General features: G+C 39.7%; 1 protein-coding gene across 1 annotated transcript in view; it reads left to right on the forward strand.

The window, feature by feature from the left end:
- The window catches only part of SIM2 (single-minded family bHLH transcription factor 2), a gene marked incomplete at its 5' end in the record, with an annotated part of 46,772 nt that extends 30,300 nt beyond the window's left edge, over nt 1–16,472 (forward strand). Inside the window, 4 exons of the mRNA XM_009587878.1 lie at nt 5,091–5,238; nt 7,100–7,268; nt 8,403–8,811; nt 15,745–16,472. Coding sequence (XP_009586173.1) covers nt 5,091–5,238; nt 7,100–7,268; nt 8,403–8,811; nt 15,745–16,472 — 1,454 coding nt within the window. The remainder of the gene's footprint in view (nt 1–5,090; nt 5,239–7,099; nt 7,269–8,402; nt 8,812–15,744) is intronic.
- Between the last annotated feature and the right edge of the window lie 1,559 nt (nt 16,473–18,031).

Genomic DNA, 18,031 nt, shown 5'->3' on the forward strand with positions numbered 1-18,031 from the left:
CCCCATCTGCCAACAGAGACACTAATCATATCTTCAAACATCTGGATCTGGGAAGTAGTTCATTCAGTAGCACATTAATTTGAGAAGCAAATTGAGGGAATAGCTGAACTCTGGCTTTGGCTCAGTCTGCCGCAACCCATACGATGCAAATATGACATCCAAAAGCCAATGTCATGAATTTTTTTCCAGTTTGCTCCTGTGGGCTGAAAGCAGCCAGAGTCAATCCTTCTCTTAGGCTTCCTGAAGGAGAAAGTAGTCTGTTCTTCACCTTAATATGTGCTGTTCATAAGGATCTGGAATACAAAGGAGGATGTAACTGTATTTGGCAAGTCCGTGCTGAAATTCCAAGTGTCGAATTCTGTTGATGGCAGTGGGTGCTACACCTGGCAAAGCAGAAACTGATCTTTACAGCAAGTTCATATTTACCAAAACACCACTGAATACTCTGGGCTATTGCAAACTGAAAACTAGAATGACTAGGGTACATGGTGATGTCCTCTTGGGGGCATCCTCTCTGTAGGGTTAACACCTGCATCTGGATGTGACTGTTGACCTGTACGAAGTAACACTCATTATTTTCACAAGACTATTTGAAATACCCGTGTCAACTAGAGTAGAGATGATTCCGTTATAGCCACAATCATCTCTGGAAAACAGTTTTCCATTTTAGAGCAGAGTGATGGATAATTCTGTGTGCGCAGTAGAAGACTTGTACTTTGGCTGCCAGTTTGATCTATGTATACTTTTAAATGAGTTAAATGTATGAGTTTTAAATAAAGAGACCCATCATGTTTACTGAATTAACACCCCCCCACACCTCCTCTGACAAGAAAAAAAAACCCCTCAACCAAACAGAATAACTAAAAGCAGTTCTCTAGATACTGTACCTGAATTGCAAAGATAAATTATTATAAAGTTTAAAAACAGAAGAAAAATGCGAGACATAAGCATAGAAATTTATGGAAGTTTCAAAGCAAATAAATGCCAAGAAGCAAAAAATAATGGCAAATGCTTGGGCAACAGTGGGAACAGTGCAGAATCATGGTCAGAATACCAAGTAATAGAAATTATTAAAACAGATGTAAAGTGTACAAACTTGCTCTGGGGAGCACTGTTATAACTCCCCCACCATCCATCAGTAAATGTCTTAGGAACATGAACAGTAAAAGGTTGGCAAGTTTGACATACCATTCTATAAAGCAATTTGGTGATTAAGTGTCATCTGATGAAGAAATCTGGAGAGAAACATATTACACCTAACAAGGGTATTAAGAAAAAAAAAGAAAAGAAAAAAAAAGGCAACCCTAAACTAGGGTAACCAATTGCTTTTTCAAAGAGGAAAAAAAAATCCCGAACTGAAGACCTAAAGCGACTGAACTTTAAGGCAGGCAGCCCAGAGAACAAAACAAAGTGAACAGTGAGGGGAACAAGTTAGAAGGGATATAACAAGAACATCAGGCTATGAGGAAAATGTAAATGTGAATATTTGCCTAAGGTGTGCTGGCAGCAAACAGTGTTTCCTGTTTTAAACATTTGATTAGCTTCCAGCTATATGAAAAAGCTTCTGGCATTTGAACTAGTGTTATTTATTTCTATAGCACCATCAATATACACAGTGTTTGCTCTGCAACTGGGGAAATGTGGCCACACAAATAATGAGTCCCTGCCTAAGGATCTTGCATTCTAAAAGATGGATAGAGAAGCTATTCCAGTACAGACAAAATATTCCTCTGTTCCACTATAGACAAAATATTTTTCTGGCCTCAGAGAAATCACTTCATTTGTACCATCCCCTCTCTGTGAGGAGGATTTTGTGCATCCCACATGTTGTAACATCATTGCTTTTTCCACATAAACTTCTACAAGAGACACATCTCTGTGCCTTGGCCAGGCAAGCCCCAGCCCCAGCTGATGTCATCACTAAACTGTTCTGCTGCTTCCTGGAAGTCAACGTATGTATTTATAGAACCTATCTTATAGCAGAGCACAGTTTACACTCTGTCTGGCATTGAGTCTACTTTTGCTTCCCCAGCAATCAAGCCTTCCAGCAGAGCTGTGCTAGTTTTAAGAGGGCAAAAGAACTGTAGAGTCTGCTAGGGCACCATCCACTGACCATGCTGCTCGACGGTTGGACCGATGTCGTGCCAGGTTGTGTGCGCCAGGGAAGCTAAAACAATAACTGCTGCAAGTGAGGAACCAAGAAGTTCATTTCTCTTAGTGGTATCCTTAAGTGCAGGCTAGGAACTCCCAGCCACATGCCTATGAGCCTGCTGGAGCCTTTTAAAATAGCCATCTATGACAGACCAGAAGGACCAGCCCTGCCAGCCCAGTGCCTTTTTCAGCTTGCCTGCTAAACCAGGAGGGAACCACAACAGTGGAACACCCAGTTACAAATGGCACATCTAAGAGCCAAGGCTAAAGCCACTGAATCCTCCCCGTTTGATTGCAGCGGAGGCCACCAAGAAGTCTGAGCCTGCACAGATTGTCTTGGTAGTGGATTTACCTCACTGCCATTTCTGAGGTTTCTCAATCAGCATCAAACAGGGTAATTTAACACAGAGCCAAATGGAAATTGACCTCATTTACTGTATCAGAAGCACAGTTATTGTCCCCTAGCCAAGGTCAGACTTTCCCCAGATTGCTAAAAATGCAGGAGACACGGAGTCCTCCCCCTGTCCCAGGAGAAATATTGGTTTATCCATATAATTAGGAAGGAAAGCTGAACACTGTAGTCCTGAGTGGTTTTCACATCTTTTAAAATACTGTCTTAACTGGAGAGCTAAAACAGGGATTTCAAAAAAATCAGTGACAGAGAGAGAAAGTCAAAACTAGTCCCAAAGCACATGGAAGAACTTTGTTACAGCTAGTGATCCATTACAGCATTAATTTCTGTTTTGGAAGACTGAGTAGCAAGGCATTTTGAATTCAGGGAAAACCTGACCATTAAACTAGCACGAAAGCTTAGTTCTGAAAAGCCTAGACCACATTACAAAAAATATCTGTTAGATGATCTAGGCCAAAATGTAAGCAGCATTTCCTAGAACTGGACCATTTGGCTTATAGAACACCAAGAAACATAGTGATTCCATGGCACATAGCTGATTATTAACAAATACTTTTACAACAGACTTATTTGGCATTGTTACACTGAATCTTTCAGTAGCAGCTACAAGACTTTTACCTTGGAGTGATACATTGCACTTAAAGAGTACACATGCCTTTGTATTTTGTAGATGTGTTCACACACATATTCCTCATGATTTTCTTAAATATCTGTACTTACGCACACCTCCACCCCATAGAGAGTTCTATGTAGAAATGTAGGCATGAAAAAGGGCACCAGCAAGTAGGAGGCAAAAAGCTGGTATCTAAGAGAGACTTCAAACTCTAAATAGTAGTAGCTTGGTGTCAGCGGGGATGGGTTTTTGAATATCCTGCAAGATGTTTATCTTGTTGCTTTCTGAACAAATTAATACCATATCCTGTAACGGAAGGAGAACTGACACTTCCAGAAAGACCTGTCTATAGTCAATTTGTAAGAGCCTGATTTTCTTAGGGAGATTAACTGGATTTGAAGAAAAGTTTAAATATGTTGTGATGTGTGCAGACGGATAGGAGAGTAAGCAGTCCAGAGACATGATCTATATGCTACGGACTTAGAGGACCTTTTAGCGAGAAAAAGAACTCTTGCTCTTCTGTTTCTGTCAGTCTTACTACTCACATTATTCAGGTCTCTGGTTACTATTGAAATCACAACCGCCCACTCTCTCAAGTAACAATTGAACAAAAAAAGAACCAACCCCGAACAAAAAAAGAACCAACCCCAGCGATGATTGACAGCCATATAGTTAATTACTAAACAGTAAACAAACCCCAAAAAGTTATGCACTCTTTAGTTCCCAGTTTAACATCGGATGCCCTCCTTGTCAGAAAAATCTTTGATGAATACTAATTATAAGGCCATATATTTTCATTTCAAGTGGTCATTTGCTCTCCTAGAGTTCGCTGAAAAAGAAAGCTGTTGGTCAATTTCCTTATTATGTATCTCCTTCTGCACCAAGCATGTACAATGAAAGAACAAAGTTACAGTGAGCTTTGCTACTAAGTTCAGTCTAGTACAAGCCCTACATTTGCAAGCAGTAATTGCATTTCTTAATCATGTATTATATAAATGAATTGCTGCTATTGATCACTTTTTTTGGACATAATTTGTGTAGCAAGCTTAGTCCCTTACCTCCTAATTTAAAATAAATAACTGATTGTATAGAAGAGTAAGACGAGTTTCCTAGAGGAATCCTGCAGGGTCACACAAGAGAAGAACCACCTTCGAAGGCTGGGCATTATCTTCTAGTGAATCATTAGATAAATGCCTGGCACTGAACCAAAAACATTTGTGGCTAGATTAAATATTTAGAGATGCTGCACAACTCCTATTATAGCATAGCCTTATGCCAAAACTTCTTTGTCCACAGAGAATCCAAACTGGTGTATAAAGGATTACATTTCTAGTGAAATCTATCAGATAACAGTTTCACCTCTCTGGCCTTGTTTTTCTTTGTGTGCTTAAGAAATAAATAGCATTTTAATTTTCCCCTTTTAAATCAACCTTCAAAATGTAGATCTTGCAGAGGAAAAAGCATCATAGCATAAAATACATTGCAAAGTACACAATAATCTATCAAGCTATGAATGACAAAAGTGCTTCCAAATATACTGGAAAAATTCAAGCTAGTTGTGTCTGCTTCAAAATAATTTTGCTGCCTTGAACTTTTCTTTTTCAGTTAGAAGATTAGAAACAGTAAGTGTTTTTGCAGAATGTAAGCATAAGAGAGCAGGGTGAACTGGAAAAGAAGGAAGACAAACCGTAACAGTTTGCAACATACTATCTGTAAACAATAATGTGACCTTGTGAAACTATGTAAAGGGGCAGGACAGATACCTTTGCAGGGGAGCTATTTAAAGTTTGGTGGGAGAAGGAGGTTTCAGGGAGGGGGAGGAGGGAGAAAAGTCCCTGCCTTGCAAATAAATCTCTCCAGGAAGTGGTTACAAGTCCAAGCAATGTGAAATGCTTTTTTGTATTATATTCACAGTGTTGGTGAAAGGCCAAGTCACAACCAAATACTATCGACTACTGTCCAAGCATGGAGGCTGGGTTTGGGTACAGAGCTACGCTACTATTGTGCATAACAGCCGTTCATCACGGCCTCACTGCATAGTGAGTGTCAATTATGTCCTTACGTAAGTCAAAATACTTTGTACCATTATGTGTTATCAGTAATTGATTCATTACTAATTAAATCCTTTAAGTTTGCTTTAGTTGTGTCTTCCAGTATCATTCTGTGCTTGCATGTTACAGCCACTTTTCTCTTCTCATATCCTCCCTCTTTTACTTATGTTGAGCTAAAAAGAGCTAGTGTTCCTGGTGATTACCTCATACACCATATGCTTGACTGTAATACCACTTGTAGCCATTTGCATTAGACCTGGACCCCAGTTCTGTAATTAGCATCAGAACTGCGCTGGGGCTGTCCAGACACAGTGAAAGGTACTGCTACCCAGCAGAGATCACAGTGTCGGCCTGCGAGATGGAGACATGGTAGGAAGCATTACTCCTTTCAGGGACAGGTGAATCACCGAGGATTCCCTCACTTGCCTTGGGTTGCGCAGATACTCAGGGCACAATGGCAAGTAGCTCCCACCAAGCTGGTGAGCGTACAGCGGTTTGGACCTGCAGTTTATGAATTCTGGTTCAAGTCATGAAGGTGTTACAAAATTCCTGTCTTGATATAAAGCTGAGAGAGACAGAAATCTATATTGAATAAGAGGAATAAGTAATAGTGAAACAAACTGTGACTGAAGAGACTATCTGTGGGGGAAAAGAAAAAAAAAAGGGATAGTGGGCACCCTTTGTGTTGAATAGTGTAAAAAAGCAGAGAACTATTCACTCTTTTCTTTTGTCTAGACTGGTCCATTTCTTATCTGGCTTGAAAGTAAGATGTGTTTGCATGATGTGTGTGGTAGGATCATGCGTGTTTGCATATTACAATGTTGTCTCTGATACCTGACTTTGGGGAGTTAAAGTGTGTGAGTTGAGAAACCATAGAGTGTTTTCTTGAACTACTTGAAGTAGGTACTCAGCCCTAGACACACTGGCTAATGCTGCCCTCATTCCTGTACAGATGTGAGAGCCAGCAGCACAAGGGAAAGGCTCAGCCCTGCAACCGGCTTGAGTCCCATGAGCTGGGGCAAGTGATTTGAGGAAAAAAGAGGAAACTGTGCCAGGGATATAACAGTATATTCTTGGGCTGAATTTACTTCCAGGTTATTCACCATTAAAAAGTGATGGAAATGAGTTCTAGATAGGAATTGAGAGAGAAGTAGGGTTTTTTTCTACTTATCCTTTCAAAAATATGCTCCACTGTTGCTACTGATAAAACCAGGGGAGACCATTTAATCATCAGAACTGTATCGATTAATGTTCTAAAACAGGATCCACAGTCTGTTCTTGATTTGTTTTTTAGCCTCTTTTATACAAAAATCTGCCCTATCTGTGGGGCAGAAAAAACTGAACAGAACAGAGCAGAAATGAAAGTCTAGAGATTGTCAGAAAAGCAGCATTTCAGCTCCTATGGTCTAGTTACAAGCACATTGCACTGACAGGAGAGGAACATCGCTGCTTTTCTTTTCCTCGGGGCTAATTGTGAGAGCCAGGGCAGAGACCAATTCCTGATTGAGGACGAGGCAGATCAATTGAGCTGTGTCTTTCCATCAGCTGACATGGCTATGATTCCAAACTGCAAGGTGCCACGGATGGCTTAGAAGAAGTTGGCACAGCTTAGGTTCAGAGAGTGGGACATTTAGTACAAAGATGTTAATGTGGTTCCCAGTGGAATGTTTGTTATAAACTTGCGTGGGGACGGGGTCAGATGATAAAATCCACTGCCTGCCGATATCCCCAGACTCGCACTGCAGAGTCAGTGAAAATCTTGGAAGAATCAAAATGAAAACATTGTGACAGCTAACATGTATTTTAAAAGGAGCTATTTTAGATCTGTGCGGTATGTTTGAGTATGTAATTCATTGGACTTCTCTTTTGCAGAGATATTGAGTATAAGGAACTTCAGTTGTCACTGGACCAGGTTACCATTTCTAAGTCACAGTTTTCATGCAGAAACTCAGTATCTACCTCGCAGGAAACAAGGAAAATAGTAAAACCCAAAAGTAATAAAATGAAGGCAAAACTCAGAACAACACCTTACCCACAACAGGTAACCTTTTCAGCAATATTTACTTACCGTTTGTTGTGGTAGAGTGCTTAGGACCAGATAGAGATCATCCAGAACTGAACTTACTGTAAAACTGACTATAGTATGCTCTACCAATGGAACTCCCTTGTGGGCCGGAATACAATTAGACCCTTTTGTTCTTGGGGTGGACAGCACAAGTAGTACAAACCAACTTTGGCGAGTGATGCAAATGCAAAACCTTTTGGATTTGGAGTATGTAAAGTATTTCAAAACCAATGTGCTTGCTTGGTAAAAAGAAGAAAAACATGTACTAAGAACAGCTGTGTTGTGAAAATTTGCGCTGGTGTAGAATGCATCTCATTCACTGTTGATATGCAGAGTTCTTAATGTCACATAGGTATTAGCAGTCTCCTTATGCTGGAGAATGCATCATAAGAATTAATTCTAGCAAAGAGAGCACTGGAGTGGGATTTGGAATATTTCTCACTGTCACAGGGTGAGCTAGAACCAGATGTGAAAGGAAACTATGGAGACTGTCCATAAAACCCGATATTGGTGAGACTGACACTCACCATGAGACATTCTGAGACTTTGCAATGAATATTGCTGGAAGGGGCTACTATTACCTTAAAACAGCAGTGAATGCAGCTAGCCCAAAAAGCGAGCCCAAAAAGCATTTGGAGTCTGGAGAGGAGGGTGGGAGAGAGTGGGAAGACAAAATCATTGTGATAGAAGCTGATGCAAAGGGCAGATTTTGTGTTCCTACCATTCTGAAGCTTGACATGCCAACATATGCAAAAGCATATTCACGGTCTGCTACACCATTTATCAGTGACTTCCAGTGCTTTGCAACAAACTTCTGCCCTCTGGTATTTACAACTGCCTACTTATTAGCTAAAATCCATCAGGCAAAATTATCAAATAAACCCTTAACATTAGGATGACAAAATAGTTTTTTGTTCCCGTGTTAAGTGAAGGTAAAGTTATCATGAAGACAAGGAACTTTAAATGCACTGGTAAGCCAGTCCCTTTAGCCAGTGAGATCGCAGTTCAAGGAGGTCCAGCTTTGGGCTCCTGTATGATATGTTATGCGGTTTCATATAAAAGTTAGTCATTTAACTCTTTTCCCCTCACTTTTTTTTTTCTTTCCCCCAGCAATACAGCTCATTCCAAACAGACAAACTGGAATGCAGCCAGGTGGGAAACTGGCGATCCAGCCCTGCAGTGAATGTTGCCACCATTCAAGAACAAAACTTCCATTCAGAAAACAGTGAACTTTTATATGCCCCGTCATATAGCTTGCCTTTCTCTTACCATTATGGACACTTCCCTGTAGATTCTCATGTCTTCAGTAGCAAAAAGCAAATGCTGCCTTCAAAGTTTGGGCAGTCTCAAGGAGCACCTTGTGAAGTGGCTCGATTTTTCTTGAGTACGCTGCAGACAAATGGAGAATGCCAGTGGCATTATGCCAACTCCTTGGTACCCAACAGCCAGTCACCATCCAAAAATCTTCCTGATCAGCCAGTGAACATCATCCGACATAATCTTGCACAGAGTTATGAAGGTGGGTGTCACTTTAAAAAAAGAAAAAAAGAAAAGCAAAGCTGTGGGGTGTCTGGGAAAGATTTGTAACTGTAGTTTGAAAACAGGAATTACAAGGTGTTTAGGAAACACAGAAAATCAGAAACAGTGAAGTGTAACAACCGCTATGTTTATAGTATTTACATGTTCATCCCTCTTCCCATTACGATAAGCACTTGATTAGGAATATTCTCAAAGCATCAGTTGCAAAAATGTATTCACCAGAATAACTTTTAGAACAGGGCAGAGATACCATCTCCTCTAATACTGGCACAGTTTACCTTCATGTTTTGCACTATCGGAGTTATTTAGTGGAATTCCTCAGGTAAGTCATTGCTGAAGTCAGAAAGAAAAAAAATGTATTTCGGCTCAGATACAAAAATTAAAACAAACATGACCTATTTCCATAAAAATTGAAGGTTGTCCTTTCTGACTATGAAGCCATTCTGAATGTCTTTGCCTTACAGTGAATGAGTAAATGAAATGCACTGGCTTCTGCTTTATTTAAAAATGTCTTCAGTGCTCCTCCCCGATCAATGGCATCATCTCTCTGTACAGATGGTCAGCTCAAGTACTTTGAATGAAGCACTGAAGACATTGACTTCTCTGAGGTGGCAACCTATAAGAAATAACCTTGCAAAGCTATAAAGTAACTAAATGTAAACAAGCTCAAGACACATTCTAATCCTTAGATCTCATATGCATTACATCTATCTGCGTACACCATTTTGATTAGTTAAAAATCGCTGACGAGGACTGACTGGTTGACGTACTGTTATAAAGTTAGGTGGAAACACTCCTTTCTTCAAGCTTCATTAAGGATGGGACGGAGGAAGCAGTAGTGGAAACTTAAAATTAAAAAGCTAGAAAAGATAGATAGGCTCAAGATTCTTGAGAACCAGAAATAAGCATTTATTCACTTAGTGACATGATATTAGATATCCTAGATCTGAAGGAAATACCTGCAGATGTTAAAAGCTGAGCTTGCTAAGTCAGACGGAAGACGGTATCAGACATTGAATGTGTCTTCCACAGAGAAGCAAATAACTTCTGCCCAGGATTCTGTGCTTCACAGAACCGTTTGACCTCACCTAGCTGATTGACCTCACCTAGCTGACCTAAGCATTTTATTTTACTGTTCTGTGTTTAGGTTGAAAATGAGAAAGACTGAAGCTCTTCTTACAGCCTAGTGCAGGTTAAATGCTTTTTCTGAGCTCATGCTCCTCTAGTGTGCTGGCTTCCTTCTGTTGTTGTTGTTTTGGACTGGGTGTGAAAAGGAGTAGCTTTAGACCAAAAATAAGAAATGCTTTTGCCCTTTCTAAAGATGCTGTACCTTTGTGGAAAAGAAAAAAAACCCTACATCTTTTGAGGATAAGTATAAGGATCGAAGTAAATCCTGCAGATCCCCAGTAAGTTTGCAGGAACAAAGCTATTCTAGGTGTACAGAAGTCAGCCCAGCTTTTCTTCTCCGCTTCTAGACTAACAGATGCCGTGAGACTGACCGAGAAAGTAGATCCACTCCTTCCTGGTCAGAGGATGTCATCAGATACACTGAGAAAGGATGTGGAAAGAACAGACTGTTCAGAGAACAGTCTGTAAAACTGATCGTGGCCATAACATTTCCCAGAAAAGTCCAGTGAGCATAGCAGGCAGACAAGCAATTTACCATCAGTCTGTTGATATGGGCAGATAACTCCTAGTAAATATACTAAGTCAGAAGGATTCCGCAAGAATACTGTTAAATATGTTAGGGGAAAAAAGATCCCCACAAAAAACTGCAAGCAACTGCTGGTATTTTTCAATTTCATCATGCATGCTTACCTTCACCATTTCCTCATGAACAGGAATGGAGCTGTGATACCAGCAGTTCTTACTTCTAGTTCTACTTCTACTTAAGATTTTGTTTCTTAAGTTGGAATATGTGGGTTCTCTTTTGAGCACAGATGTATTTTAATGGATGTTTAGCTATTGGGCATTTGATGAAAACTGACTTGGTGCAATTAATTCTCTGAAAAAGCACTTACAATTGTACTATTTAGGAAGGAAAAAAGAATATGGTCAAACTCAGGCCTGGTCAGAGATCATTGCTTGAGTTCACACACAGTGTTATAAGAGGGGAAAGAAAAACAGAGCCTCCACTGCAAGGAGGTTTTATATCTAATTGTTCCAGAGCTTGTTTCCTCCTGAGATAGAATTAGCCCTGTTATACTTTTGCTGAGGCTGGTGGCAGAAGAGAAACCTGAACCTTTGGAAGCGACTTTTTGCTTTGAATTGAAAGGGGCATCTGATCTTCCTTGCATTGTCAACTGCTGCTTTTTCCAGCGGTTCACTGAAAAACTGACAGCCAGTAAGCTTCAAAGCAGAGAGGATCTGCTTAGCGTCATTATCTTCAATCCAAAGGCAATGCCAAATATGACATCTGGCAACCGGGTTGGATGCAAGGGCTATTCCACATCACATCCATAGAAGCATCTGCCAAAAATGCCGTAGGCCAGAGACATTTTTCTCTGTGGAAAATAGCTTCTTTTGGAGAGATCAGAGATTTTAAGATGATCATGCCAAGGCATCAAAGCTCTGGAAAAGCACGTAGCAGATAAAACTGCCTGCAAATCAGATGCTGCTGCCTCAGAATCTGGTTTCGAACCTTCTTCCACTTTTTTCCAGCTGGCCTAGTCATCAGAAAAGAAACTCACTTCAGAGAAGGCAACCATATTCTTAGGGAATTTTCCTGTGTACACTTGAATGGATACATTACTACTGTGGGTATCACAGTACCCACTTCTCATTAATTTATGCTGTTGGCCAGTCTGTACTATCTGTGTGAAGCTTAGTGTCACTAATCATGCCAAAATTCAGGAAATGATGAAGAATACTAAGAAAATCTGTGAAAAAGGTCTAGTTTATCTTCCTCCCCCAAACCAACTCCCCAGGTTTAGCCTGTGACTACTGGAAGAAATACATGACATCTTCTTTGAAAAGTGTATTCCACTAGAGAGAAAGAGATCTTGAAGATCATGTTGTCTTACTATTGTTTCTGGAGGGAGAATAATGGAGAACATAGTAATTAGAACATCAGCCCATGCCTCAGATGATTTGCAATTAGGGTTCAGACCGGGACACAGCACAGATATTGAGCTAATCTAAAAAATGTCTTTTTCATGGGCATGGACAGTATTAAGGCCTGTTGTATCTTTGCCTTGTTTGACACGGAGGAATATCAGCATGCCTTTGTGACACAGGAGTGCGTGAAGTGAGCAGCACAGTGGCTCTGCTCCTTGGTCTTCAGCAAAACTCAGAGCGATTGAGTAATTGCTCCTTTTCTCTGAAGGTCCTCTTGTACGAAGGATTAGGAAACATACTGAAACATCACATGGGCTACATGTCAATGTTCAACTGTTGGCATATTGTCTTTTCAAAACATATAGTAACTGTCAGGAGTACACTCTTCTGAGATCAGTGTAGATCAGAAAGACCAAGAAAAATTATGCAAGACAAAGGATGCATGAAGAGGGCTTCAGCTGTGTCCTAAAAACAGACAAGATTTTTCACAGACAGGATGCAAAACTCTGTTGATAGGGACTGCATACCTTTTGCAGGAAGATCAGTGCTGAGTACCAGCCTTTCTTTGCTTTAGCCTGGTTTCAAGATGCCTTTCTTTCATTTTTACTGAAATAGACTGGGGCAATGAGAGAACAAGGAGCAGCTCTACCTATTAACATCTTGGTACAGAAAGGCATGTTTGTGAAAGGAATACCTTTTCTGCAAGCATTTTTCCCCATTGAGCACCATCTGATCTTTGGCTGCACTATTTAAAGGTGAGGAGGGAACGCTCCTCGCTGCAGCACTATGTTTGACAGGGGGAAGATCGCTCTAGTGTACTGTAACTATGAATAGACATGATATGTTTTAAACAAAGACCAATACCTGCTAGAGTAGCCTTCCTGCTCTCACTTGGATGGTTGGATGCTGAAATCTGAGCAGGCTGACAGGTGACGGGGCTCTTACCTCCAGGTTTTCCCTCAACTTGCCCGAGCTGCATCCTGCGCGCCAGTGGGAAAGCAGAGCTACTTGGCAAGAATTAACAGAGATGTGATGCCTGAAGGACTGAGTTCCCTGTTGCAGTTGTAGGCTGCTATGAATGGAGGCAGTGTAAGTAAGTATAAAGGGCCTTCTAGAAAGCTGCTATCACTCTGCTATGATATACAACCTTAGACGTGCAGTGTGTCTACCTCACTTGGCATAGCTGAGTTGCTGTGGCAGAAGAGTTGTCTGGAAAGCATCCCAAATCGATGCACTGACTTCAACGCCTGTAAAGCGTTTTCAGCGCTGGAGAAGTGCAGAATGCATGGGATCCCTGCGCACCTGCTGAGGCAGGTACTCTGGCAACTGCCCACAGGCCAGATGGGTGGAAGCAATCCTGGGGTGCTGCCCTTCTACAGCAATACAAAGCAGCTGGTCAGCTTTCTATTAACTTCTGTATGAAAAACTCCCCAGGAGGAGTCTGTCCCAGGGCAACTTTGGGTTTTTGTCTGCAAAGGAAGACAAAGGCAGATTTAAGCCTAGCTCCAGTAACTGTTCTGAACGTGAGCAGACAAAAACGACTGTGCTCTGTTGCACTGCAGACACGACTTGCTTAACTGTCTGGTCTAACTCCACGAATGTGCTGACAACTTTAATGGAAGCCTGCAAACAATTAACCAGACGCTTACCTTCTTCCTCAACAGAAGAGATGAAAACCATGTTTGAGAAACAGGATAGAACAAAATCCTGTACAATATCCTGTAAATCTCCCCGGTATGCAAATTACTTCTTGGTACCGAGAAGACAGCCATCAGCCCAGCAGAATTTGACATTACAAAATTGAAGATAACAAGACAGGGACCAACTGGTTGCTGTGATGCTTCAGCTTCTTACAAGTGTGGTCTATAAAAACGGAAGAGGACAATCTTTTGTTCAGAGATTAGAGTAGAGCCATAAAGTAACAATACTCCATGCTGCAGTAAGAGAACAAACCCATCACTCCTGTGGATGTCTCGAGTGGGAAAAACACTAAAACCAGTATACCAGATTAAACCAGATTAGTTATATGTCAGTAGTTCTCAGCACGTATACTTATTTCATGGCAAAAATGCCAAACATGGAGTTAAAACTATAGTAGTATAATTACACTGGTAAAATTTCCAAATTATACTCAAGCATGCGGCTGAATCCCTGTTTTGATTTGTGATCTAAGAGGGCCATTTTTCAACAGCTGATGAGAATTCAGTTTACTTAGGACTGCATATGCTTCTTGGTACAAAATATATACACGCAAATTAAGAATAACCTGAAAGGTTGTTGTTTCTAGGAGGGTGGTGGGTTGATCAAGAAGAAATTGGATCCAGATTGCTGTTTAAATTCTGGTGTTAATTATGTGGTGCAACTCCCTCTGAAATTAATGAAGCTCTGCATATAAAAAAAAGGTACAATTGAGCTATTTCTGCTTCCTCTGTTATACATGAAGGCTTTGCCAGTCTACTGTAGCACAGGGAATATTTAATTATTAGTGGGTACAGTTACGTCAGCAACCACTACAGGGGAACTCCAAAACTTTTAAGATGTTGAATAAAATTTTTAGAAAAACATAAAATCCCTTTTACAAAAGGCACTTAGGTGTCCAGGGCTTTCGGTGAGCATAACACAAAATAGAGTTTAGGTTTAATTTGAGAAATTTGCTAAGTGCCTCATTTAACCTTTAACATAAAACTTTCAAATATGCCTTGGAGGAGTAGTATAACTGTCAAACTGTTCATACAAGACAGTGCAAAAAAATTAGTACTTGCCTAATTTTAGCTGTACTGTATAGGAGTAAACCAGTGTCTTTTTCTCTTACCATTTGTAGAGAGGAGTGTACAAAAAGGAAAAGCTGCATAAGCCAAGCAGAAAATGATAAAAACAATTCAAATTGTTTCAAGAGTTCAGCTACCATGCAGAAACTTAAGAGAAAACTAAGATTACTCAATCTATTTTAGAGGAAAAGCCTGAATAGAAATCCTAGGGTCATACTCTCTTGAAAATTTAAAAATCTAATTTCTGATTTTCCATGTATAACGAGTTCAGTACTCCCACATTCAAACAAGCATTCTCAGTGTATGTCATAAATTCCATTTATATTATACATATAGCTTTATTACATGATAGTACCTTAAAAGGAGAGATACAGCATTACTCAAGAAGTATTTATGTTGCTTTTCAACAGATGTTTTCAATATCTGATACTAGTTTTTCAAAGAGAAAAAGCAAAGCCTTTAATGAAACACAATGTAGATATTCTATATATCACAAATAGGTATCACGAATTAGATACTGACATGTCAGTATCTAATACTACACGCTCTCTTCTTTCCTTACAAGGACAAGTGTTCAATAAACTTCCACAGTGACACGAAGAATAAATTCTGTTTTACTCTAATCATTGAATCGTTGACATGTAAGAAATGCTATCCATTCTTTGGTAAATCGTTCGATAAATCTCTGAAAAGAGCTTACTCAAGGTTGAGGTTTTTGATAGCAGGTCACATTTCCAAATATTTCTTTGGTTTAATTTCCCTGATTTAGCCATATTAACAATGACAGTGATTTATAATGATTCAGTCAAATAAACAAATGGGCATTTCACATGGAAAACATTTTCAGAATTGTTCAACACTATTGGCCCTTCTGAATGGGTTGGGCTTTTTTGTTTACTTTTCAGCACTGTCTTAAAGAGACTTATCCAAAGCCACTGAGGCAAATGGGAATGTCTTTGATGTCTTCACTGGGACTTGGATCTGGCTCAAACCAAATGGGTATTAAAGTTCAGTCATAGAAAGTGTTAGAGTCTAACTATTATGAGAGCTCATTGGCAGTAATTAACATGTTTTCTCTTTCCTGCAAGTGCCCATATCAAACAGAAGATACAGCCAAGATGCTCTATCTGACAACTTTACAAGCTGCACAGCACCCATGCCAGGCAGCAGATACAAAGAAGAGATTTATGATTCTGGCATCATGAAACCCAACAAAATAGAAACCAGGATTCAGCCACCTCACCACCTCATTAAAGAAGAAAACAAGTTGGCTTTTAACAGAGACCTACAAGAAAAAATGAGCATTAATGAAAGTTCTTTTTCAAACTCAATAGCTAACTCCTTGCTGCCAAAATCAGAATGTTTCCAGTCTAAAGCTATAGGACAATTAAGTCATCTCCTGCCAATGCCCTCAGTATATGAGCAAACAAGAAGGATTTGTATGAAAGAACCCAAATATGGGCATATTAGTCACCACACTACAAATCTAGATGAGCTGGACAGCGATGAAAGAATGACTGTAAAGCTGGATCATGACTCCGAAAGTGAACGTGTGATGGATGTGAGACCCTCTGGACAAGTTCCATTTGTGCTTCTAAATTATCACCATGTTTTAGCCAAGCATGGTACATTTCAAACTTCATCATGTACAGCGACAGGACATGTAGGAGAAAATTATGGATACAATTCCGAGGAAGTAAACACATTTATTTACAAAAACCAAAGCCCCTCATCAGCTTCTTCTCCAGAAACCCACAAGGAATCTGCACTACCCCATTATATTGGAACTTCTGTAATAATAGCCAATGGAAGGTGATGGTAATAGAGGAGTATTTACATTTAATCAAGAAGCCAAACTGTAACGATTTGCAAAAAGCATGAGAAAACACGGTTACATTTACTGAGCATAGCTGAAGGTCAATGAGGGACAGACTCGTGTGTTCCTGGCAAGCCACGTGTAACAGTACCTTGAAGGTCAGGAAAAAAACCTACATCTAGCTTCAGTGCTTCGTTGTCACAGACTAAGCTCTGGTGCCAGTGAGAAGACATGTTACAGATCTTATTTTTGTTATTTTGTAGTGTGCAACAAAATTAAATGATAGGTGTTATATGCAGAGATCTATACGAAGAACATTTTTTTCCTTAACCCCTCCTTCTCAAAATACATTCAAGATTTTTTTATCATTGTCATAAACTATACACTCTAGTTTAGGTATTTTTGACAAACTGTGTGAAACCTTACATCAACTCTCCACCCACGTGTTAAACATCCTGACAAATGAACTTTGTTTAAACAGTGGTGATTTTTAGTATCTGTACACAGTACAGCTGTACTATCTAAACAGAACTGAGTTTGGAAAAAGCTTATTTATTAATTATTCAAAAGTTTTAAAACTAAATAAATCAAATCTAAATTTGATTTATTTAACATAGTGTTCTGAGATTGTTACCACCACCATTTATCCTGACAAGCAATGATATGACAAATTAATACATACAAAGAAATGTATTAGAGGGTTACAGGTCTCGTCATGGCAAATTGGGACAAATCACGCAGCAGGAACTATTCCCCATAAAATGTTGTAATAAGAAAAAGAAAATTCTAAAATGTGTTTCACTGAGTATTCTGGGAGAAAGCTGTGCAGATTTTCAAACCAGCTAGTCAAAGATACATCTTAATAATAGCACCAGAAATGTTTTCTTTATAGTCAAGGGAATAATGAACATTTATGCTTTATTTTAAACTTACCAGTAGCCTTCTGAAGTTTAAAAGGTTCAGCTTTTAACACACTCAACTTCCTTAAGCATAAATCTCGTTGTCAACACAAAGGTAAGATTAATATTTGACTGATTCATGCACTTCACAAATAACGTCAGTGGACAATCCGAATACGGAAAGTCGAAAGTCATTGCACAACCACAAAAACCAAAGTCGCACCTGAAGTAAAGCGGAGTTGGGGTACATCGGGGTTTGGAACCAAACGCTTTGCACACACCACAACTTGTGCTAATAAACTGTAGCAAGCGAAAAGCACACCGCACACATTTACATTTTGTCCAGCCTATTAGGAATAGGTTTCCCCCCCTTTTTTTACTTCTTTGTAAAGTTTACAAACTAGGAGACATACGGATTTGTGTGTGTTTAATTGACAACAGTCAGTCCACTTTGTTTTTCAACCACTTCCCCAAACATTGTGTGCTCTTGATAAAACCACGAATGACTCCCTAAATAATAGCTGTAAATACCAACAACAAAGGTTGTTGTAGATCTGAGTCAGCTATACTTAGCTGTATTTCTTAGCCCAATTCAAGGCTAATTTACACTTTTAAAACTTCCCCTCTCTTATCAGACTCTCTCTAAAGAGACCTCTGCTG

The sequence above is a fragment of the Fulmarus glacialis genome, unplaced genomic scaffold (genome assembly GCF_000690835.1).
Source record: "Fulmarus glacialis isolate BGI_N327 unplaced genomic scaffold, ASM69083v1 scaffold11101, whole genome shotgun sequence".
NCBI lineage: Eukaryota > Metazoa > Chordata > Aves > Procellariiformes > Procellariidae > Fulmarus > Fulmarus glacialis.